General features: G+C 53.0%; 2 protein-coding genes across 3 annotated transcripts; one reads left to right on the forward strand and one right to left on the reverse strand.

The window, feature by feature from the left end:
• Positions 1 to 1543: 1543 nt before the first annotated feature.
• On the reverse strand, positions 1544 to 7863 carry Alkbh4 (alkB homolog 4, lysine demethylase). 2 transcript variants are annotated; one of them, XM_052167571.1, is made up of 4 exons: positions 7263 to 7279; positions 5533 to 5612; positions 4225 to 4422; positions 1544 to 3422 (listed from the first exon to the last, which is right to left on the reverse strand). In XM_052167571.1, exons 3-4 carry the CDS (start codon positions 4270 to 4272, stop codon positions 2835 to 2837), a joined length of 636 nt encoding a protein of 211 aa, XP_052023531.1. In that variant the 5' UTR covers positions 4273 to 4422; positions 5533 to 5612; positions 7263 to 7279; the 3' UTR covers positions 1544 to 2834. The 2 variants fall into 2 exon arrangements, with proteins under 2 accessions (XP_052023531.1, XP_052023530.1); XM_052167570.1 differs by lacking the exons at positions 5533 to 5612; positions 7263 to 7279 and adding an exon at positions 7702 to 7863.
• Positions 7864 to 7944: 81 nt separating this feature from the next.
• On the forward strand, positions 7945 to 23197 carry Lrwd1 (leucine rich repeats and WD repeat domain containing 1). The gene is made up of 15 exons (XM_052167568.1): positions 7945 to 8127; positions 9379 to 9613; positions 10039 to 10155; positions 10601 to 10741; positions 11010 to 11114; positions 11631 to 11762; positions 11855 to 11969; positions 12553 to 12662; positions 12921 to 13128; positions 13602 to 13674; positions 13791 to 13931; positions 22283 to 22374; positions 22500 to 22655; positions 22744 to 22856; positions 22952 to 23197. The coding sequence occupies exons 1-15, from the start codon at positions 8048 to 8050 to the stop codon at positions 23090 to 23092; spliced, it is 1959 nt and encodes a 652-aa protein (XP_052023528.1). The 5' UTR covers positions 7945 to 8047; the 3' UTR covers positions 23093 to 23197.
• The last annotated feature ends 126 nt before the right edge of the window (positions 23198 to 23323 follow it).

A 23323-nucleotide genomic window follows, 5' to 3' on the forward strand; every position in this document is an offset into this window, starting at 1 on the left:
CCTTTCAACCCCTTAACACTATTTAAGAAAGGAAAGAGATCCCTGAATAAAGTCAGGGGTCTGAAAGGGGGTAATGTTATCCTTACTACTTCCTGATAACTGGGGTACCAAGTTCCTTTGGGCAAGTTTGATCTTTGCCATTAGGATATCTAACTACTTCTTCCTCCTCCTCCTCCAAGATTTATTCACTAGGTATAGTGTTCTGCTTACACACCAGAAGAGGGCACCAGATCTCATTACAGATGGTTGTGAGCCACCCTGTGGTTGCTGGTAACTGAACTCAGGACCTCTGGAGGAACATTCAGTGCTCTTAACCTCTGAGCCATCTCTCCAACCCAACTAATTTCTTGTTTCTTCTTTGCACACAACTACTTAACACAGCATGTCAGCCGCCCCTCTGAAAAGTCCCCAGAATCCCAAATGTCACACAATCGCAGTAACTACCTAGCTAAATCACATCCCTGCTAGAGCACGAGCCAAATCATAGTCATCTGCTGCAGACAATCTGAAGCAGCCCCATATCCCACATCTGGGACTAAAACAAGAACAGATTTTTAGATTTGTGTTTTTTAGAGAAACCAAAATTTCAAAGTCATCGCTATGGTCTTGCTCAGTCAGCAGGTGCTGGCCCTGAAGGCATGCATACCTGAGCCCTCAGAGCTGGGTATGGGGACAAGTGTCATTCTAGGGCTGAAGATGAGCAGATAGGTTCCTGTGTTTGATGCCAGCCAGCCCAGCCTACTCGGAGAGTTGCAGGCAAATTAGAGACCCTGTCTTACAAAATGCATGGCTTCTAAAGGATGCCGACGGCAACAATGCTGACGCCGATACTGACGAAGATGACAGCTGAGGGGCTAGTGACGTGGCTCTGGGGGTAAAGGTCTTTGCTGCCAAGGCTAGTAAAGTCCAATCCCCAGAACCAACATGAGGAAAGCGGAAACTGGACTCCAATGGTTCTCCAGTCTTCTCACGGACACCGTGTACACCCAAATGGCAGCTGCTGACCTCTGGTTCCCAGACGCACATACACAGCAATGCACGCACACAGCAAATGCACACAGTAGCACATGCCTCCCAAAAGTTGGTATCACAAAACCCGAGGCTGCGACCCTTTCCTGGGGGTGCAGGGCTGACATGCAGGCTAGCTACACAGCTCCACCATCCGTCGTGGCCTGTGCCACTTTCTATCCTCCATACATGGAGCTGTGCCCTGCTTCCATAACTAAATAAGTCAATGTAATTTTAAAAATTAAATTCAATCCTGGGGACCTGCCTGGTCAAAGTTGAGGCCAGCCTGTGCTAGAAATGAAGAGCTTATCTCAAATAAATAAACAAATAAGGAAAGAGCTGTCATGGTGGATTGGTGTGTATCTCTAATCCCAGCAATTACTTAGCGGTAGAGGTAGAGAGATCTTTGCGAGCTAAGGAACGGCCAGGTCTATAAAGCAAGTTCCATGACAGCCAAAGTTACACAGTGAGACACTGTCTTAAAACAAATAACTACAACTACCTCACACAGAGATGGGGAAAGGAGAAATAGTCATTTCACATGAGACCAGGGGTTTTCTTTTATTATGAATTTTATCAGAGGAGCAACATGTGTGGAGATTGGGGGACGCTCCTTTCACCATGTGGATTCCAGAGACGGGGCGACAGGCTTGGTGGCCGCACCGTTAGCCACTGAGCCATCTTGCCTGTCCTAAGTACTAAAGCTTTCAAAGACTGACTCCCTCCACACTATGATGGACTAGATAACCTGAGGGACAGTAACCTGCTGGGCCCACCGTCCAGGCCCAGCAGAGCCGGCTCCAGCCAGGGAACATGATGTTCCTGACGTCAAGGGTCAGATGCCGCCTCATAAAACCTAAGCAGTCCGCTGTCACCTCAGCGATGGTGTACTAGCTGGTTTTGTGTGCCAACTTGACACAGGCTGGAGTTATCACAGAGAAAGGAGTTTCAGTTGGGGAAGTGCCTCCATGAGATCCAACTGTGAGGCATTTTCTCAATTAGTGATCAACAGGGAGGGCCCCTTGTGGTGGGGCCATCCCTGGGCTGGTATTCTTGGGTTCTATAAGAGAGCAGGGGAAGCAAGCCAGTAAGGAACATCCCTCCATGGCCTCTGCATCAGCTCCTGCTTCCTGACCTGCTTGAGTTCCAGTCCTGACTTCCTTTAGTGATGAACAGCAGTATGGAAGTGTAAGCTGAATAAACCCTTTCCTCCCCAACTTGCTTCTTGGTCATGATGTTTGTGCAGGAATAGAAACCCAGACTAAGACAGATGGGGAGGCTGAGGCAGGAGGACAGGGAGTTCAAAGTCAGGCTACACAGTGAGTTCGTCTAGTCCACATGAGCCCCTGTCTCAGAACACCCCAACAGAGGAGGGGTGTGGCTCAGCTGGTAGAATGCTTGCTGCCCCACCCCCCCAGCACCTAAGAACGCTGAATGTGGTGGTGCAGACTGGCCATCCAGGCATTCAAGAGGTAGAGGCTGAGGGTCAGGAGTTCAAAGTCACCCTTGGCTGTATACAGAGTTTGAAGCCAGTCTAGGCCAGAGACCCTGTCTCAAAAAGAGAAACAAAAGGAAAATAAGGCCAGGTCTGGCAGTGCACGTCCATAATTCCAGAGCTTGGGAAGAGGAGGTAGAAAAGTCAAGAGTCCAAGGTCATCCTTAGCTACACAATTAATTGGAGGCTAGCCTGGGCTACAGGAGACCTTGTCTTGAAAAACCTATGAATCTTCTGAGTCATGGGGAGACCTGTGTTAGCTCCTCCGGTGGTTATGCTGGAGTCAAGCTTTGAGCCAGGCCGGGGATAGCTCCTGCACCCCAGGAGGCATTCACACCGGCCTCCCCTGGAACGAGAGCGCAGCCTGTAGCAGTTCTTGGCCCAGTTCTTGCTGCTTCCCTCCGGGCAGGAACTCGTTGGACAGCTCCCTGAAGGTGGCGCACACACGGCGGGCCGTGATGTGTCTGCGGTGGATGGCATGTGTCCACTGGTGCCGAGCGGCCCCTGTAAGCACCAGCAGGGAGCGGCGGGGTACCGAGATGGCCACCTCCACCTCCTGGCAGGGGACAGACCTGCTAGGGGCCACGATGCTGTCCTCAAAAGCACCAGGTCCGACGGAGGGGGCTGAGCAGAGGGGCAGGCTGCCAGGGGCCTCTGGAGACATGGACACCACTGTGGCCGACAGGAGGTTGAGGCTCACCAGCCGCTCCCCCCACAGCCAGGCGTCGTCCAGGTGGGGGTCGATGGCAGAGCCCCGCTCGGGGCTGTAGTCCAGATTACACTGTTCCACAGGCCGGAAGTCCTCCAGCCCCGGGTAACGGCCCATTCTCCGGACTACCTTCTGGCTAAAGCAGGGGAGGCCCCGGAAGCCCGCCATCTTCAGCTTCTGCTTCCGAAAATTGACTTTAGGGCCATAGTCCTGGAGTGGAGACAGGAAGGAGAGGTGGCTCAGCTTAAACTGGGCGTGGCTGCTGTGGGCATGCAATCCCAGGACCCAGGAGGCTGAGGTAGGAGGACTGCACGGAGTTCAAGGCCAGCCAGACCAGAGTGAGACCTGGTCTTGAAGGGAAAGGGAAAAAAATGCCAACGTAGTAGTGCCTACAATCCTAGCATTCGAGAAGTGGAGGCAGGAGGATTAGCAGTTCACCTTCATAGACCAGCTTGGGGTCTGAGATCCTGGTGGGGGAGGGGCTTCATGGGGGAGAAGGTGGGGCGGAGACAGAGGTTGGGGGTGTGGGAGAGGGGAGAAAGGAACAAGGTACCCATGGAAGCCGCATGGCTCCTCTGTCCGGAGGACCAGGGGCAGAGTGGGTGACGGGGGCTGTCCCAGCACGGGGCGAGGCTTGAAGGGACCTCCCAACTGGCTGATGTCGCAGGAACTCTAAGCCAACACTATGATGCCAGGAACAAAGGGTGAGAGGCGCCTCTGAAACTACTACAAGGACCGACTACATTGTGGTGAGAGCGAGGGAGAGACAGGCGGGCACCCCAGGAGTCCCGACAGGCCCGGAGGGATGAGAGTTGCAATGAAAACAGGTGGAGCCCGGCAGCCTCCAGCAGCCATGCAGGATGGAGGTCCTCTCTAGAACTTGGCATCCCCTTACCAAGACGGTGGCAGCCATGCTTGATGAGAAAGTCCACATCCCGAGACCACAGATCCCTAGGGTGTGGCTACAGGAGATAGCCAGGGGCTGCTGGCAAAGGAGCCCAGGCCACCGTACCTGCTTCCTCCTCCCGGACTGCGAGAGCTTCCAGGGGTCACGGTCCATCAGACACACCAGCTCAGCTTCTTCCTCTGGAGTCACAAAGTCCTGGACCAGTGTCACTCCTGGGAAGGGGAATGCCCAACCCTCAAAGCCAGAGCCCTCTGCCCCCAGGGCCCAGCCTGTGTCCGGGCAGTAGAGGAAACGGCATTTTTTCTATAAAGGACAGAGACGGGACAGAGTGGGTAAGGTAGTGACACAATAACTCTGCAAGAAGCACAAAGACCCCCATCCCCCTGAAACCCAAATGGAATGAGCGAGGTGTAGTCATGGATACCTGTGATCCCAGAGCTTGGGAGGCAAAGGTCAGATTAAGGGCAGGCTAGCCTGGCCTCTTGGAAAATTCTAGGCCAGTGAGAGCCTCTCTCTCAAAAAACCAAGGAGGGCATCTGAGGTTATCCTCTGTCCTCTGCTGTACACGCATACACTCCAAACAGAAGCACCCTGGAAGCCGGGCGGTGGTGGCGCACGCCTGTAATCCCAGCTCTCTGGGAGGCAGAGGCAGGCAGATCTCTGAGTTCGAGGCCAGCCTGGTCTACAGAGTGAGTTCTAGGACAGCCAGGGCTATACAGAGAAACCCTGTCTTGATAACCAAATCCAAAAAAACAAACAAACAAAAAAAAAGCAGCACCCTGGAACCAGCCGAGACCCACAATAGCCACATGTGCCCGGACCCCAGGAGCCTCTGGCCTCTGGGATTCCAATGTTGTTCTTGGAACTTAAGCAACTTGGAGAGGAGTCCGGAGCTGCGGGGCTGATGGACTGAGCCCAGCCTCAGGCCTGCAGCCCTCTGAAGTAAGCCTGGGATTCTCCTTCTCTCATTTGTGTCTCTGTTCTCTGAGGACCTCTGAGGCCGGGGGATATGGGCACTACTCCTTTGGCACTGTGGGTATCACCTGACCCCTCAAGAGTGAGAGGATAAAAGGAAAGGAGCCTGCCTCAGGAGTCTGAGAAGTAGGGCTAACCCTAAGGCTGTGGACTGGGTGGCCACAGATATGTGTCTGCCTCAGCCCTGCCCTGCCTCCTCTGAGACAGTGAGGTTCGGTGGTAATAGAAATGCCGCCATCTTAGGGACTGGAGAGACGGCTCAGTGATTAAGAGCACCGGCTGCTCTTCCAGATAGCCAGGAGAGCTCACAACCGTCCTACCTTCAGTTCCAGGAGATCCAACACCCTCACACAGACAGTCAGACGTGCAGGCAAAACACCAATGTGCACAAAATAAAGTTAAATATGTTATTTAAAGAGGGGTAGGGGCATCACAAACCTGAGGGTGTAGCTCAGATGATATGGTGCCTGCCCGGCATGCAGGAAGCCATCGGTTCCATCCCCAGCACCACAAGAAACCTGTGTGATGGTAGAGGTCCAGAATCCTGGTGTTCAGGAGGTAGGGGCAGGACCATCAATAGCTCATGGTCATCTTTCACTATAGTGAGCTTAAGGCCAGCTTGGGCTACATGAGATCCCTGAGACCCAGGGCCTAGTATGTTAGGCAAACACTCTACCACCGAGGTCCATCCCAAGCCCCTCACTAGGACAATTGTTTTTTTTTGTTTTGTTTTGTTTTGTTTTTTTGTAATTACATCTTTATGTGTGCAATGCACATGTGCCCTCCAAGGCCAGAAGAGGGCGCCAGATTCCCCTGGGGCTGGCAGATGCTATCCACCTGACTTGTGTTTTGGGAGGCAAACTTAGGTCTTCTGCAAGAGCAGTATGTGCTCTTAACTGTTGAGCCATCTCTCCAGCCCCACTAAAGATGATGCTAGGCAGGTGCTCTACCTCCAACCCATGCCTCCAGCTAGTGACTGGCTTCTTTCTTTTAACATCATGTCTTTAAGGTGAATCCATATGGAACTCACATCAGAATTTCCTTCCTTTCTAAGGTTATATCTACTGTAATGGTTATCCAAGATTTTTTAAATTCTCTTATTAGTTGATTGTTTGCCTCTTTCTTTCCGTTGTTCTTTTATTTAGCTCAGTCTGGTTTTAAACTTGCTGTGAAGGCCCACGGGTCATCACCACCATTGCCCACTCTTCTATAATAAACACCTGGGTGTTTGGTCACTCGAATGCTGCTACGATCCGGACACGGTGACATATGCCTGCAATCTTAGCATATGGAGCTGGGGGGCGGGGAGGGCTCTAACTAAAGAAAACAAAACAAAAAACTTTCTCTTGCAGTGTAGACCCAGGAACATACTAGATCACATACTCTGTCTGCTGATGAGGCACTTCATACCATTTTTCCACAAGATGTTAGGCATTTTAGCACCAACACACACATACACATACACATACACATACATACACACACACACACACACACACACACACACCCATTGGCTTCCCAGCTTCCTCTAAAGTATCCTTCTAAGACTTGAATTTAAAGTTCTTTTCATATCCTGCCTGTGCGTTGAGCACACTGTGGCTTCTGTGCTCAGGTCCCTTTGATCTCTTAAGTGTCACCTCAGCCCACCTCCCTCACCCCCCCACTCCCCCACCCCCCACAGTTCCTATCCCAGGCCTCTACTCAAGCATTCCCCTGGATATGCATCCCAGCAACTTGCTACAGGGCTGCCAGGGCCATGCAAATGCTCTGAGGTTATTTTTCATTCATTCATTCATTCATTCATCCATTGCCCATTTTGATGGAAGGTGTTAGCCATGGTCAACAGAGAGCTAAAAGGGAAACGTTTTAACATACTTCCTGGCCTACCGGCCTCCTGACCCTATTACTAGCTTGTAAGACAGATTTGTTTTTGTTTTTCAAGACGGCCTTTCCTGAACTCACTGTGTAGATCCGCCTGCCTGTGCATCCTGAGTGCTGAGACTGAAGGCATGCACCACCACTGCCCGGCTGTGAAGCTGATTCTTACAGGTTTGTTTTCCCAAAAAAAACTTCCCCCAAATCAAAGCCTGTGCTGTCTTAAGTCTCTTTCTTCCCTGGCTTTCCGAAGAATATCCAATAGAGACGGCCTGGTATTCAGCACTCCCTACCATTTCCATGCGGTCTCCCTTGTGCTGCGGAAGTTCACTCACAACCAGACCCCAGGTATTAAGTCCAAGTTATTTGCCACTGCCCCCCACCACCAGCAAAGTCACAAAGATGATGTGTTACATCGCTTCCCTACTTCCAAGGTAACTCTTAAAATCTGCTGTGTGGCTGAGGTTGGCTTCAACTTCCGACTCTCCTGCCTCTCTGCCTTTCAAATGCAGAGATCTCGGCGTACACCAGCATTTCCCCACTCTTCCATTCATCAGCTGATGGCACTTGGGAAGCGTCCACCTTTTGGTTTTTGTGAATATTGAAGATATAAGCTCTCCAAGCAACTCCCCTTCCGCGAGGCTTAGATCCTTGGCTGTTTCACAGGCAAGCTGGGCCTCAGTTTCCCATTAAGATGAATAGATTTTCTATGACTCTTTTCCTAGCCCGTACCTGAGGGGAGAGATGCCAGGACGGGTCCCTCTGGCGTTGTCTCTCGCAGATAAGACAGGTCCGGATGCCCTTACAGCCGCACTCCTGCAAATGAGGAACTTCAGCCGCTGCCGCCGCCATAGCGTTCTCCGAGCAGCTAAGAGCGCAGGCGCGAGGCGCGGGGGTCGCTGGGAGTTGTAGTCATCACAGAAGCAGGAGGTGGGGCGTGCGGCTAGCGTTCTGCTTCCTTCCGGTCATCCTGGACTCTCAAAGAATTTGTTGTGCGCCACCTCCTGGGCTCCCCGGCAGCAGGTCTTAGCGACCGCATTTCATGTGAGCGCGGGTTCGGTTGAGCCCTCGGCCACCCATGGCTCCTCTCACGCCGCAACTGCTGCTGCAACGTGGGCGACCCAAGACGGACAAGCTGGGGAAGATTCAGAGTTTGAAGTAAGAGCAAGCGGGGTTGAAGCGGATGCGGGGCGTGGGGTTCTTTACCCGCCCGGGTGGTTTGGTGGGCGGTATGCAAGACTCAGACCCCTCCCTCTCCTCCTCCTCCTATTCGGGTTATTCTGTTATCCGGGATTCAAGCCCCAGTTGGATCTCTATCTCGCGCCTAACGGAGATGTGGGAGATTGGCAGCTCCAGCCCGGCGTCAGATAAACCTGAGTGAACGAACGCCCTTAGTCTTGCAGAGAGTAGAAAGACTGTTGAGATATTGAAGGATATTGAGGGATCCTGGGTAGCACTGAACGAGCTAGCAGGAACTAGTAAAAACAATCAAGAAGGAACTTGGAAGCCTTAGGTTCTAAAGTCGTTATGTGATCTGGTATTCGAAGGCCCGGCACCAGACTAAGGTCATACGTTGGAAGCTAGCCTGGGCTACGATATGAGACCCTGTCTCAAAAAGAAAAAGAACAACTCCTTTTTTTTTTTTATTTCGAGACAGAGTGTCTCTGTGTAAACACCCAAGTTGTCCTGAAACTGGCATTGAAGACCAGGCTGACCTCGAACTCACATAGATCCGCCTGCCTCTGCCTCTCAAGTGCTGGGATTAAAGGCTGGTGCAACCATGCCCAGCACCAAAGTATTCTTTAAGGGAGGGAAGAGGGGGCCCAGAAATGATCCTGCAGGTAAAGGTGCCTGTCACCAAGCCTGAGTTCACAGTCCCTTGAAGCCAGACAATGGAGAGAACCAGCTTCCTAAAAACCTGACTTCCTTACTCACACTTGGACTGTGCGGGTTCATACACACAGACCATGCACAGATACACACACTCTGTAATCAATAGAAATGTAACTTAGAAAGCCAGGAGGCTAAAACTGTTGCCATAGCTCGGTTGATACATTCCTTACTAGACAGGCACAAAGCCTGAGTCTCTGTAGGGTTCCCTCCCTGTCAACCTCTGACTGGCTCCCCAGGGATGGGTGGCACATGTCGTCCCAGCACTTGGGGAGAGGCAGAAGAGTAAGTTCAAGGCTTTCCTGGACTATACAATGAATTGTGGAGGCTCAGATCTCTTGAGTATTGAGGCCAAGCTACTCTACATAGTTCAGGCGAGCCAAGTCTAAATAAATAAATAAGCAAGCCCATGCTTGCACAAGATCTCTCTTGGTGGAAATCCTTCTGGGACTGGTGGGGTGGTTAGTGGGAGGGTCTGGCCCACCCCCTGAGCTCTCCTGATCTCTGCCCTCACCTCAGTCTGTCCGGGCTGGAGCTGCTCTCTGAACATTTGGATCCCAATCTCCTGGGGCGCCTGAAGAAGCTGAGGGAACTTGACCTCTCTAACAACTTGCTGGAGACGTTGCCTCCTAACCTGGGCCTGTCCCACCTGCGCATCCTTCGCTGCACCAACAACCAACTAGGGGATGTCACGGCCTTGCACCAGTTCCCGGAACTTGAGGAGCTCAGTCTGGAAGGCAACCCCTTCCTGACGGTGAGAGAGAGGAGGGTTCTGCCAGTTGGAAGCTCAGGACCAGGAGCCTATGGGGGGCAGATTGGGTCTCCTGTAGCATGGGCTGGTTTCAAATTAACTGTGATCCCACAAGTAGCCTTGAGCGTCTGATCCTCCTGCCTCCGACCTCCTGAGTTCTGACCATGTTCTACAAAGCCTGGTTTATGCAGTCCTGGGGGTCAAACTCGGGCCTTTGTGCTTTCTAAGCGAGCAGTCTGCCCGCTCAGCTCCATACGTGCCCCGTTTGGGTTTTGGTTGGTTGGCTTGTTTGAGGCAAAGAACTTTTCCCTGTAACCCAGACCAACATCAAACTTGAAACGCCCCTACCGCACCCTCCCCAAATGTTGCGATTGCAGGCATGAGTCTGTCTGTTACTCCTGGCTTTCTGTTGTCTCTCCTTCCGTTAGGTGAGCGACAGCCTCAAAGTCTCCTTCCTCCTGCCCAAGCTTCGTATGATCAATGGCAAGGACACGGCCTCCACCTGCTCACAGGTGGAGAGCCTGGATCGGGAACTGACCAACAGGGTAAGGACGACAGGGCTGGTCTGGGGCCTTGGTCATGTCAGTTGGATATTGAGGGGGACAGAAGATTTTTGGAGCTGTGTAAGAAAGTCTGAGTTTTTTTTTCCTTCCTGTGTTTGGAGACCCTGTCTCCAAGGTATACAGCAAGCGCAGCAGGACACCAGGGAAGCTAGACTCTGCAGCGAGCTGTTTTTTTAACATAGGGTCTTGCTTATGTAGCCCAGATGGCCTAGGACTCTTCTGCCTCAGCCTCCCGAGTGTTGGAACCATCACCATGCCCAGTTGAACCAGTTCAGTTTATGCTGGTAGCAATGTAGATAGTAGATACTGAGGAGTATCTACAAGGTGGTATAGGCGGTGGTCAGGAAGGGGATAGGGTGGCTGGCGGTGCTGTATACAACCAGAAGACCCAGGCTGGGTGGGGCCTGTTCTGGTCCTTCTTACGCAGGTCACAGCTCACTGGCAGAAGTTCAGAGCCACTGTGAGCCCTGAAGAGGAAGCTGACAAAGTGCAGGCTGAGTTCATGAAGTCTGCGGTCAGGGATGTGCGTTACGGCCCCGAGTCTCTCATCGAGTTCACGCAATGGCGGGTATGTCACGGAGGCCAGGCTTGGGGGTGTTGTGACAGGGCTTTGGTTTTCCTGACTCTCTCTCCTCAGTTGTCCTGGAGAAGTCCCTAATTGTGAAGGATTGGGGCACTGTGGCGAGTTGGCTGGGTCAGAGATGGTAGCGCTCGTGCCTGAGGGGGCCATTTCCTACCTCAAGAGGCACAAGCTCCCTGTGGCCAGGGATTTGGGCAGGAGTAAGGGCACCCGAGACTGTGCTCAGCCTACTGATGGCCTGGCCTCGCTCCCCCAGGTGCGGATGATCGCTGAGGAACTGGTAGCCTCGGGTGGGGCCCAGGTACAAGACACTAAGATACCAGTGGAGCATCCCCAGGCTGCAGGCGCTGCCAAGCTCAGGGTGAGCGTTTCCATCCACGTGGCTGGGAGGGCCCTGGGACTCCCTGCACTAGAACACAGAAGGCCCTCTGCGGAAACTCAGGTGATGCCCAAGTACAACAGTCAGCCTTTCCTCGCTATGACAAAATACCTGATGTGTATAAGGTTACAAGGAAGAATGGTTGGTTTGGGTTCACAGTTTCAGTCCATAGTTCTTGGTTCTAAGGCTGTACATATTGGGATCTCTTAGGGGGATGGGTTGTGAATCTTGTGGCAGCCAAGAACCAAAGAGAGAAAGAGGGGAACCAGAGTCCCGGCGTTCACTTCCACTGTATACCTAGCCCCATAGTCTGGTAACCCAGCCTTTAGGCTCTTGGAGAACATTTCAAGTGCTCAGCCCTAACAGGGAGCAAGGTCCCCCCCGAGGCTCAGTTCTTGCTTTCCATGCCTCTGAGAGGGTGTATAGTTAGTTCAGTGTGTAGTCAGGGGAGGGACCTTGGGGGATGGTCACATGGTTAAAGTCCCCTTCCTTCCACAGGCCAGAAAGGTGGCTTCAAAACGACCAGGTAATGACCCAGTCAGCCTCCCTCCCAACAAGCGAGCGTGTGCCTTCCCACCAGCCCAGACTGAGGGCAGTCCTGTGGACGCTGATGGCACTGATGGCGGCCAGGTAAGCTTCCCCAGGTGGCGGGGGCTGGGGGGGGGGGAGCCTGCCAGAGGGAGCAGGCCAGGGGGCACCCTTGACCACCTGTACCCCCACAGGCTGCCCTCCACCTGGAACCCCTGCACTTCCTGCAGTGTCATAGCAGAAACAACAGCCCCAAGGACCTGGAGACCCAGCTGTGGGCCTGTGCCTTTGAGCCAGCCCGGGAGGAGGGTGCGTGCGTGCGTGCGTGCGGGCTGGGCCAGTGGGCAGTGGGAGGTTCGGATCACAGGGTGGTGGTCAGCCCGAGACGAGACGAGAGGTGGAAAGATACCCAGGAAACAATGAGATGGATCTCAAGATAGAGAGGAAGAGCTGGAGAGCTGGCTCCCTGGTCAAGTGCTCACTGCTCTTGTAGAGGGCTGAAGTTTGGTTGCTGGCGTCTGCCATGGGCAGTTCACGGCTGCCAGTAACGTCAGCTCCGGGGGATTTGATGCCCTCTTACAGCTTCTATGGGCATCCTTACTCACATGGACATACCCCGGCATGACACAGGTACATAACAACTGGGTTGTTTTTAAGGTAAAAAAGGAGGCCATGGATGTAGTATAGTGGTAGAAGCCTCCCTCGCCTGTCACGTGTGAAGGCCTGGATTCTGTTCCCTGTGCTACACACACACACACACACACACACACACACATGCACACACACACAAAATAATAATAACAATAATTGAGAGGTGAGAAAGCCAAGGATAAGGACAGCAGGGAGGAGCTTTATAAAACAAGATGTTTATGTAGCTGATCCCATAAAATAGGACACTCCGGGGCCACGTCCCAGACCGTGGCGACATGTGGCGGAGAGGCTGTTTGCGTGATAGACTGCCAGACGGGCCTCGTGCTCCATAAATACAAGGTACCAGGCGAGGTGAGTGCCAGGGTCCCCTTCCTGAAGACTGCCCGGCCCTGGGACACAAGCCCCAAGGCTGGGAGGGCACTGTTAAGCCGTCTGTTTCCCGTGACTTTAATTATTTTGGTGGGGATGGCACCCGGGGCCTCAGGTCCCCCAGCTCGCCCCCCCGAAACTTTTCTTTGTCCCACGCCTCCTACCCTAGACCAGCCCTCTGGGCAGATTGCCATCTGTTCCCTGCTCATAGCCGATTTCCTTCCTTCCTTCCACCCTCAGGAGTTCTTCTCGGTGGCCTGGACAGCCCTGACGGTGGTCACCCAGGCGGGCCACAAGAAGCGCTGGAACATGCTGGCAGCTGCAGGCCTGCGGGGCATGGTCCGGCTGCTCCACGTGCGCGCAGGCTTCTGCTGTAGCGTCATCCGGGCCCATAAGAAGGCCATTGCCACCCTCTGCTTCAGCCCCACCCATGAGACACACCTCTTCAGTAAGACCTTCTCCTCTGGGCTTTCTCAGCAGGATAGCCTTTTCTGCTCTGGCAGCCTTAGGGTCTCTTGGGAGGTGGTAGGTTGCTAGGCCCAGATAGCATTACTCAGAAGGGAGGTAGCTTCTTGACCAATCAGGATCTCCATTCCAGCTTTATTTCTAGCATACTATGTGGCCTTGACGTTTCCTAGCAACTTGGGCTCCTCTGGGTCTCTGCCTGCGACCAGGGGACTTAACCCTGCCCCTTGGGTATGGTGAGCTCAACAGAGGAGACAGATGTGCTACAAAGATGGCTACCAAGCTGTGCACACTAGGTTCAGGCAGGACTGTGGGGATTGTGGGCCCAGGAGTTCTTATCCGAGCCACAGTCTGCCTTTTCTGCCTCTGATGAGCTGTTTGGGGGACCCACAATCACAATCTGCAAAAGGAGATGGCATTTTCTCAGGGCTGCCTCTCTCCTCCACCCCTCCCCAGCTGCCTCGTACGACAAACGGATCATCCTCTGGGACATTGGGGTGCCCAACCAGGATTACAAGTTCCAGGCTAGGTGAGGCTGTGGACTGGCCTGGTGCAGGGAGGACTGCTGCGGGGAGAACTGCCGAGGAGAGGACTGCTGGGGGCAGGGTCGTGGTCCGTGACTCTGTTTTCCTTACACGTCGGCAGCCAGCTCCTCACGCTCAACTGCAGTTCCGTCCCCTTGCGCCTCTGTCCTGTTGCCACCTGCCCAGATGACTTCCTGCTGGCTGGCTGCGAGGGAGGCTGCTGCTGCTGGGATGTGCGGCTAGACCAGCCCCAGAAGCAGAGGTGAGGATGCGGGGATGCCCACAGACTGGGCCCCAGGGCTGACTGTGGTGGTGGCACGTGGACCCCGGGCACACCACAGAGCTGCCCCAGAGGCTGTGTTCAAGGGTGTTCTCTTCACCCTGCAGTCAGTCACGTGAGCCCTAGTCCTGTCACTCAGCGTGTGACCCTCCTGGCCCTGGCGTGATGTTCATGTCTGTGAGGAAGGGGCGAGTGACGTATATGTACCCCAGAGCTCAGTGAGAGCAGTGGAGATAGGACGTGCCCAGGGAAGAAGCTCTGGGGATGAACTCTAGGGGCTGAGCTGTCCGTGTAGAAAGCCCGAGACAGCTCAGCATGGTGGTCCTGCTCACGGGTGGGGGCTGGGGCCTTGGTATTAAATATGAGAACTGAGCCTGTAGCTCAGTCTGTAGAGGGCTGGGCGACGCATAACGCTCCCAGCTCAGCCAGGTAGATTGGCACATGCTGTTACCTCAGCTCTTGAGAGGCTCAGAACATCAGAAGCTCAGGGTCAGCCTCAGCTTCATGAGAATCATGAAATCATGGCAGAAAACCAAGTAAGGCCCCAGGAGGGAGTACTAAGGGTGTAGTACTGAGCAGCCTGGTAACTGAGAGCTGAGTTCTGAGAGAACTGCTCTGCAGAGAACCTAGAGTGGCCAGAGAGGACGGCAGTGTGAGGCCGAGACTGGAGAAAGCTAGGGGACCACCTTGGCTCGGCAGGTGGAAATGTCCCCGAGGAGTGAGGCTCTGGGGCCGTGGGCACTGAGGTTTGTGGGCTGTGGTATCAACAGAATTTGTGCTGCCTGTCACAGAGGGGCATTTTGAATATTAACTGTCCCTGATTCAGAGAGCCAGCAATCGGAGAAGCCTGAGAAGAGTCTGCTTCCCGGGTCTGAGCAATCTCCAGTTACCTTACTTTACCTTTCGTGTGTGTGCATGGCGTGTGTGGCATTCGTGCCTCCGTTTGCCCGTGGAGTTGAGTCTGTTTTTCCATCTTGTTCCAGGGGACCCAGCTCAGCCTACAAGCACTGTGCATCAGGGCTAGCCTGAGCTATCTCACTGCCCTCATTTAGCAAGTGTTTGGTTTTCCAAGACAAGAAAGACAAGGATTCTCTATGTGGCCTTGACTGTCCTGGAACTCAGACCAGACTGGCCTCAAACTCAGAGATTCACCTGCCTCTGCCTCACAGTGCTGGGATTAAAGGCCTACCTAGCACTCATTTAGCAAATTGTATTCAATATGGCTATGTTAGGAAGAACAAAACCATCCAGGGATACTCCCTGCCCCCACAAGTCTGTCCACATTGGCATTCTTTCTTTGAGACCAGTCTCAAACCGGCAGTATGAGGTGTTCATTCCTGTAGCTGTCCAGCAGCCGTGGATGAAGTGGGTTACCTGAGAAGGATGAAGCCAAGACAAAAGAATCCGATCAAGGCTCAAAGTCTAACAGTCCGCACTGCGTTTATATAGGGAAAGCCCTAGACCTCCATCCTTTGTTTTGGCTGGATTGAGTTGGTTTTCTCTTTCCTGGGATGTGGATCCCAGGGATCAAATTCTGGTCATCAAGCTTGGCCGCAGGCACCATTCCCTTCGGAGCCCCCTCGCCATTCCCTGGTGTGCTCCTATCACATATTCCTGCCTAGCCTGGATCAGTAGCATTCTGAGGATAAGGAGCAGACCCCAAAGGGTTTCAGGGCGCCGACAAGAATAACTGCTTCCAAAGGGCCGGTAGGAGTTGGGCAGCCGCTTGGTGGGCATGGGTTTCCCTGCCTGTCATCCTCCCTGGGGTTTGGCTTGCTTCTGTTTAGTTGGGTTACCGCTCCTCTCCAGGCTCTGTGCGCTCTCCATGCCTTGGTCTCACCAGCTCCATCCTCTCCGATGCTGCCCTAGCCCAAGTGGGCCTTCTGGGCAGATGCCAGGATGCAGTGGCAGGCCCATGTCTTCCCAGGTGGGACCACGCCCAAGGTCTCACTGTAACCCTGGCTGGCCTGGAGCTCACTATGTAGTCGGGTTTTGGTTTTGTTGTTTGACCTGAGTGTGTGTGTACATGCTGAGTGTGTGTGTGTGTGTGTGTGTGTGTGTGTGTGTGTGTGTGTGTGTGTGTGTACATGAGTTCTGGAGGCCAAATTCAGGGCACCAAGCTTGCATAGCGATCTTGCCAGTTGTAAGTGTTGCAGCTCGGAAGAGCAAGGCTCTCCCTAAAGAAATTCTGCTCTAGCTTCTGGGAAAGCTTCCTCAGAGCAAGTGTAACAGCTGTGCTGCTGCTGGAGATGTTTCCTCAGCAAAAGTGTGACAGTCATGCTCTACAGGGGGGTGGTTTCCCCAGCTCAAGGGAAATTGTTCCCGATCTGCTGGGGAAGGTATCCTGGCAGTCCTGAGAGCCAGGAAATATCACAAAGTCATACCACATCACAAAGCTCACACAAGAGATTTAATGGGAGGTGGAAAACCCAGGAGGATGGCGGCCTCCGCTCCAGCCAGAAGCAGCATAGAACTGGGAAGAATACAGGGGTTATATGGGGTTTCGGGGAGTGGTGGAGGGGGGCCACATGTGCAGCTTCCTGGGGTGGCCTGGAATTGGAGGGTTTAATCATTAAAAGGACCTTAAGGGACGTCTGGGGGCAGGGCCTGGCCCCTGGATCCCCTCAGGTGACTTGAAGGCTCCTTTTCTGACTTGAAGGCTTTCAAAGTTTACAAAGTATACAACAGGGAAAGGCCTGAATAGTCAACATTCCCCGTTTTTATTTAGTATTGATAAACAGTCATGGGTGGGAGTGGGGGTTTCATTAGACTACATCTTGCTGATTGCTGATTAGGGGCATCAAGGTCCTTGGGAAAAGTTTGATTTTCACATCAGGGTTAATCCTGTGTTGCAGGTCTCTGGCTCTGTGGCTTGAGGCTAGTAATCCTATAATAGCAACTAATGAAAAGTCTTACTTACATTTTTACTTTTTAGATTTTTATTTATTTATTTTTATGTATGTGAGTATACTGTAGCTGTCTTCAGGCACACCAGAAGAGGGCATCAGAACCTCCCTACAGATGCTGTGATCCACCCTGTAGTTTCTGGTAATTGGAAGAGCAGTCAGTCAGTCAGTGCTCTTAACCACTGAGCCATCTCTCCAGCCTGAAAAGTCTGATTAGAAATCTTTTGTATCTGTTGTTGAAGAAATCTAGGCAAGAAGTTTATGAGGCAGGGCGCAATTAGTAGGATTAAGAAAAGGAGGGGAAAGGAGTGAAGAAGGGTAGAATCCAGTTCCGAACTGGACTGTCAGTGAACCATCGGCCAGGGGCATCAAGCTGTTTCTTATGTTATTAGATATCCATGACTCACTGACATAGAAACCAGATTCCTTCCTGAGGAAGAGACAAAGACCACCGCTCTGCTGTTAGTAAATCTAATCGTCACTCACTGTAACATTACGGTAGCCGGTGAGTCTGTTTGGCCGTGGAGGGTAAGGATGGTCTGAGCCACCAGCTGATCCTGGATGAACTGAGAGGAGAATCTGTGGTCAATAGCTGGGAGGTAGTAAGGCCTGCCGCTCCAGGGGTGCAAGCAAGGGGACGGCTCGGTTATCGCGCCATGACGCCAGAATCCTAGACGGATTGGCAAGGGTTCTTCACCCAGTACCACCAATCTGTATGAAGTTTGATTAAGAATGTTTTTGAGAGAGTGATTGGTTTGTTTGACCTTGCCTGAAGACTAAGGATGGTGGGGGATATGGAAACAACTCAGGATGTTAAAGGCCTTAGCTAAGTTTGAGAGGTAGATTTAGGGCCATATATGATTAGGGAGGTTGGACCTCTGATCCAGGGCACTGTGATCTTTTATTATGGGGAAGCCTTCACATCCTGAGAGTGTGTCTTCCAGGACCAAAAGGTATCTGAAATGTCTAACTCTGGGCATGTGGGTGAGGTCAGGTTGCTAGTCTGACCCAAGCAGGAACCCAAAGGCTTGATGTGTGGGGAAAGGAAACCTTTGAAGCCCATAGGTGGGATTATGAGTTTGGCAGATTTTACAAGAAGCAGTTATAGTTTTTAGAAAAGACAGATTCTTCTGTAAATCGGTTTTGATAAAGTGAGACAAAGCCTGGCTATGAGGGTGGAAGATTGGATGGATGTGTTGAGTATCTGCGGATGACGGTGAAAATGTGCACGAGGACCCAGGCTTCCGAGAGGGGTGGCTCTAGCCGCCTTCCCAGCTCAGTTATTTCCTTGGAGATATCGGAATTGTTCTCCTGGTGTGATCCACAGTGAACAGTTCCTACAGGCGTGGGAAGATGGAAGGCCTCTAGCAGGCCATAATCTGGTCTGAATTGGTTATGGGCCCCTCCTTTAGCTGTTAGCAGTCTGTGCCCCTTCCAGTTAGCTGCGTATGACAGAACATGACAAGCATCCTTGAGTCTGTAGACAGGCTGAGGGAGTGCCCCTTGGCTAGTTGGAAAGTGTGAGTAAAAGCATTCACTCAGCCGTTGGTCTGTGGTTCGTGCAGGAAGGCCTGTGCGTCAGCCACTATGGCGTCCAAAACAGTGGCCTAACTTGGCTTTTCACACTTCTTTGCCATCTGTGTCCAATGTATAGGTGGCCTCGGTAGCGATCCCTCGTGTGCTATGTGTATAGGATGAGGCAATCATTCTTTGAGGGTCTCAATGCAGGAATGAGATGGGGAGTATGGGATGGGGCGGGGGAGAAGATTTGACGTGGTAAGAGGTGGGCATGGCTGCAAGGTAAGTGTTGTGTTCTCTACCAACGCTACCTCAAGAGAGAGAACTCTGGAGCGGGTAGTGTTTGCAGAGCCTTGTATGTCAGGAGGTGGACGGGCGGTGAGGGGAGAAGACAGTGAGGTGACCCACAGGCTAATTTCTTTGATTCACATGTAAGAAGTTCAGCTGCAGCCAGAGCGTGCAGACAAGGCGCCCATCCTTGGATAGCAGGTCTAATTTTTTTTTTCAGTAAGTATGCCATGATCACAAAGGAAAGTCCAAGTTGGTGACACAGGGCCCCGAGGGCATACCCCTCCTTCTCAGTAACAGAGAGAGAAAGGTGCACGTTAGAAAGATGTAAGGCGGGGTCCTGGAGGAGGACCTGTTGAAGCTTCTGCAATGGCTTGGTAGTGGGCACCCGGATGGGCTCGTGTAAGGGTCCCAGGGCTGCCTTATGTAGGGGGCAGTCGGAAAGAAGAAAGGAGGCGTCCAAGAGTGTATCCTCTGGACTTAGGGTAGCCAGCTAGTCCTAAGGAGGAGAGAATTTAAGTGACTTGAGGAGCGAGCAGCTGGACTTTAGAGGGTGAGACCCTATATCTAGGGCTGGGCAGAAATAAGGGCCCGGGTTGAGGTGGCTGCCTGGCTAATTTGCAGGAATGGACTACAAAGGAAAAGATCCTCTACAGACTGCATAAGCTTGGGTTTGGGAAGTGACAGAGAATAGGTCAGAATCCGAAACGTGGCCAAATAGATATGGGCTGTTCCGGAAACCCGGGAGTAAAATGATCTGAGAGAGTTGGGTAGAAATTCTGAGTGCCTGGGTTAAAGACAAAGATATTTTGTGACTGTGGGGTCCGGAGGACTAGAACAAGGCATCCTTGAGGTCTAGGACAGAGAAGTGGGACGTCTGAGGGGTGGTGAAGAGGAGACTGTAGAGATTGGGTACTTGGAGGTGGAGGGGAAGGACTGTCGAGTTGAGAAGTGAGAGGGCTAACTTCCGTTGGGTTTGTGGTGTGCGTACGGGGCATTAAAAGGAAGAGGGATGCAGAAGACTGCTTCCCACAGGTCAGAGATAAGAGGCCGGCGTCCCCTGCAGCTATGGAGAGGAAATGGATATTGAGCTGGGGTTTATATTTGGTGGGTTTTGTAATTGAATGAGAGGTGGTGATGTCTGGCTGTAGAGGAGTTCTGGGCGCCCCGTGCTTAGGGTTCTCCCTGAGAGGAGGTAAGGGGAAAGGTGTGTCAGTGTGGAGTTTGGGGGGAAGAGGGAGGGGAACGGCTGGCAAACCTGAGGTCAAGCAGAAGGGGGAAGCAGAAGAAGCAGGTGCCCATTTTGGCTAGGAGATCCCTTCCCAGAAAGGGGACGGGACAGGTTGGCCCCACTAGGAAGGGATGGGTAAGGAGGTTAGGTGTAAGCACACAGCTTAGTAAAGTAGCGGGCCTTGTTGGTCTGCTAAGGCTGTCCCGTGACTCCGACAATAGAGGAGCGAGGAGAGGGACGGGCCCCCAGAACTTGATCAGAACCCTGGTGTCCAGAAGGAAGGAGATCGATTGCTCTTTTTTTTTTTTTTTTTTTGGATTTGGTTTTTTCTAGACAGGGTTTCTCTGTGTAGCCCTGGCTGTCCTGGAACTCACTCTGTAGACCAGGCTGGCCTCGAACTCAGGAATCCACCTGCCTCTGCCTCCCAAGTGCTGGAACTAAAGGCATGTGCCACCACTGCCCAGCCACAGTGCCCTTCTTGGACATGGTCCTGGGGTTTATGAGGGTTCAGATAAGCCCGGGCCCAGAGATCCTCCTGACCACCGTTGAGCAGGGCGTGGAGGTTGGAGGTTCTCAGGCTCTGGGCTTCAGGGAGCCTGGGCTTGGGCTTTGGCTGGCTGAGAGGGCTGAGCCATCATCGCGTATTCTTATTTTCAGACTTTTTCATCTCCGAAAAAAATAAAACCATTTTTCCCCCTTTTTCCACCCCTGCAAGGATAATTCTGAGACTATTAATAAATGCCTAGGCCACAAGCTCTGGGTCATTCCCAACTAACTTGTAACTTATTTAACCCATTAAATTACTCTGTCTTCCAAATGGTTAGTTTCCTCTCCACAGCTTCACGCGTCATGAAGTTCAGGGCGAGTCTCCCCATTCTCTCCTGAGTTTGGCTGCTGCTGGTTACGTGCCATCTCCTTGGTGTCCCAAGCAATCTCCCTTTATTCTCTCCTGAGTTCCTCTATGTGGCTGGTTTACAACTGTCTCTTCAGTGTTCCTGGGCAAATCTCCCATACCTCTATTTCCCAGAATCCTCTCTCCTCCTGCCAGTGTTACCCTACCTCTTTCTTACCTCAGTTCATTGGCCAGAGGCTTTTTTATTGATGGGTGTTGCTTATAAGAGATTCTCTCTCCATATCTCTCGGGGGTGACACCTTGAAGGCCACCAAGACTATGGAGTCGTGTCCTTTCTGAAGACATTTAAGATTAACCCTAGGATCTTGGAAACTGAGAAGTAGCAGCTCATAAGGGGTTGTTTTCCATCTGGGGTCCTGGGATCCAGATTGGCATATTGTAGGACGGTCAGGGAGAAGGGGCCAGCCATGGCCTTAAAGACCGGGGCTGGGGATCCTCCACTTGCAAGAGTGCCACATAATGGTTGCTGGGCACTCAGTGGTCACATCCTCAGATGCTGGGCCGTTTGCACTGACCAAAGGGGAAACTTCCCTAATTGCCACAGGTGTCTGGGACGGATGCCGAGCTCGCAGCAGGCTGGAAGGTGAGCCTTGCTGATGGACTGGAGATGAGGGACAGGGTCCCAGTGCGGCTCAGACCACAAAGGGGTGCACAGGCACCAGGAGAGCCCTCCGAGTCACGGCACTGACTGTAGTGGTGCGACTCTGAGGGGGAAAAGCTCCAGTTGCTGGGAACCTTTCCCCTGTGCAGGTGTAACAGCAGTGCTCCAGTTCAGGATGGTTCCCCAGTCAGAGTGTGAGAGCTCTGCTCCAAGAGGTGTCCAGGAGCCAAGGAATGCCACAAAGTCACACCCCACAACAAACCCCACACGAGATTAGCTGGGAGGACAACCCGAGGAGGGTGGCTGCCCCTGCTCAGGCCAGCAGCAGAGAACTGGGCAGACCACAGGGTTTATATAGGGCTGGGGGATGGGGTGTTTCCAGGGTGGTTGGGTATTGGTGGGATATTTTTTCTTGTACAGTGGGGCCTGGCCACTTTCCTGCCTTGAGGGGCTGCAATGGCCCAGGAGCAGTTGGAGAACAGCTGTTGGGGAAGGGGGGGGGGGGTAACGTTTGTGCCTTGAGGTATTACAGAGGGAATCCACAGCAGGGAGAGCTTGAGTTGACGTGAATAACCAACACCAGTGAGCCGCTCCCTTCACACAGCTGTTCACTGTCCTTGGTCTGAGGGAGAGAGGCACTGAAAGTACTTCTGGCCGGGCAGTGGTGGCGCACACCTTTAATCCCAGTACTTGGGAGGCAGAGGCAGGCAGATTTCTGAGTTCCAGGACAGCCAGGGCTGCACAGAGAGATGCCATCTTGGGGGGAAAAAATATACAAAGCTAAAGCTCTCTGGGCCCAAGCCCCAAGCAGGACCGTGCAGCTTCTTGAGTGAGGTGGGGCTGTTAGTGCCTGGGTAAGGCTGATGTCTTCTACAGGGGGTGTGAGGTGGACTTCGTCTTCTCTGAGGACTCCAAGGTGTCTGGACAAAGAGTGGATGGACTGGCATTTGTGAATGAAGATGTGGTGGGTGAGTGAGCCCAGCTGGGACACACCCTGGCGGGCTGGGGCCTCGTCTAAGGGTGAGCAGGGAGGTTGTAGGGACAGCTGGCTTGGGCAAGCGGTCATGCCTGACTCTATCTCCCCTCCCTGCAGCCTCCAAAGGGAGTGGACAGGGCACCATCTACCTGTGGAGCTGGAGCCAGACGTGGGCAGGCCGGGGCAGCCAGTCAGTGTTGCCCGTAGTCATCCTGGCCCGGCTGCAGTGGTCACCCACGGGCCTGGCCTACTTCTCACTCAGCACCTGTCCCGGTGAGCGTGCCCACTCCGTTGCCCTCCCTCCACCCCGCCCCGCCCTACCCTGCCCCGCCCCGTCTGAGGCTCCCACTTGTACTGGCAGACAAAAACCTTGTGCTATGTGGGGATGAGGAAGGCAGTGTGTGGATCTATGACGTTGAACCCCTGCTGAAGCAGCCGCCTCCGCTAGCAACAACTCCGCAGCCCCCAACACAGGTATTGTGGTGATGTTGGCGCCTGCAGGTCCTGGGGTCCCATAGGGGCTACTGTTGGGTAAGCAGGAGCCTGGCGACTTCTTTTTCCCTCCTCAGATCCTGAAGTGGCCTCAGCCAACAGCACTGGGCCAACCAGTGACCAAGACCATGGTAAACACAGTCGTGGCCAACGCAGCCTTTACCTACCTCACTGCTCTGACAGACTCCAACATTGTGTGCATCTGGAGGAGACGCTAGCTGGCCTGCACGAGGCAGTGTGTCGGACATGGCTTTTAGCTTGGGTTGGTGGGAGGGGTTTGTACCAGTGAGTATTTTTTATTAAATTCTCTATTATGGAGTAGAGGCCAGTGGGAAGTGAGTGTAGCCACACAGGCTCCCCGGAGCTCCTACCTCAGTTAACTCGGGCAGGCCCAGCAGCCCCAGGTTCTGCCCATCCTGTGTGGGTCTGAGTGACAGCCATCCAGTCTG

Source organism: Apodemus sylvaticus, chromosome 22, assembly GCF_947179515.1.
Source record: "Apodemus sylvaticus chromosome 22, mApoSyl1.1, whole genome shotgun sequence".
NCBI classification, from domain to species: domain Eukaryota; kingdom Metazoa; phylum Chordata; class Mammalia; order Rodentia; family Muridae; genus Apodemus; species Apodemus sylvaticus.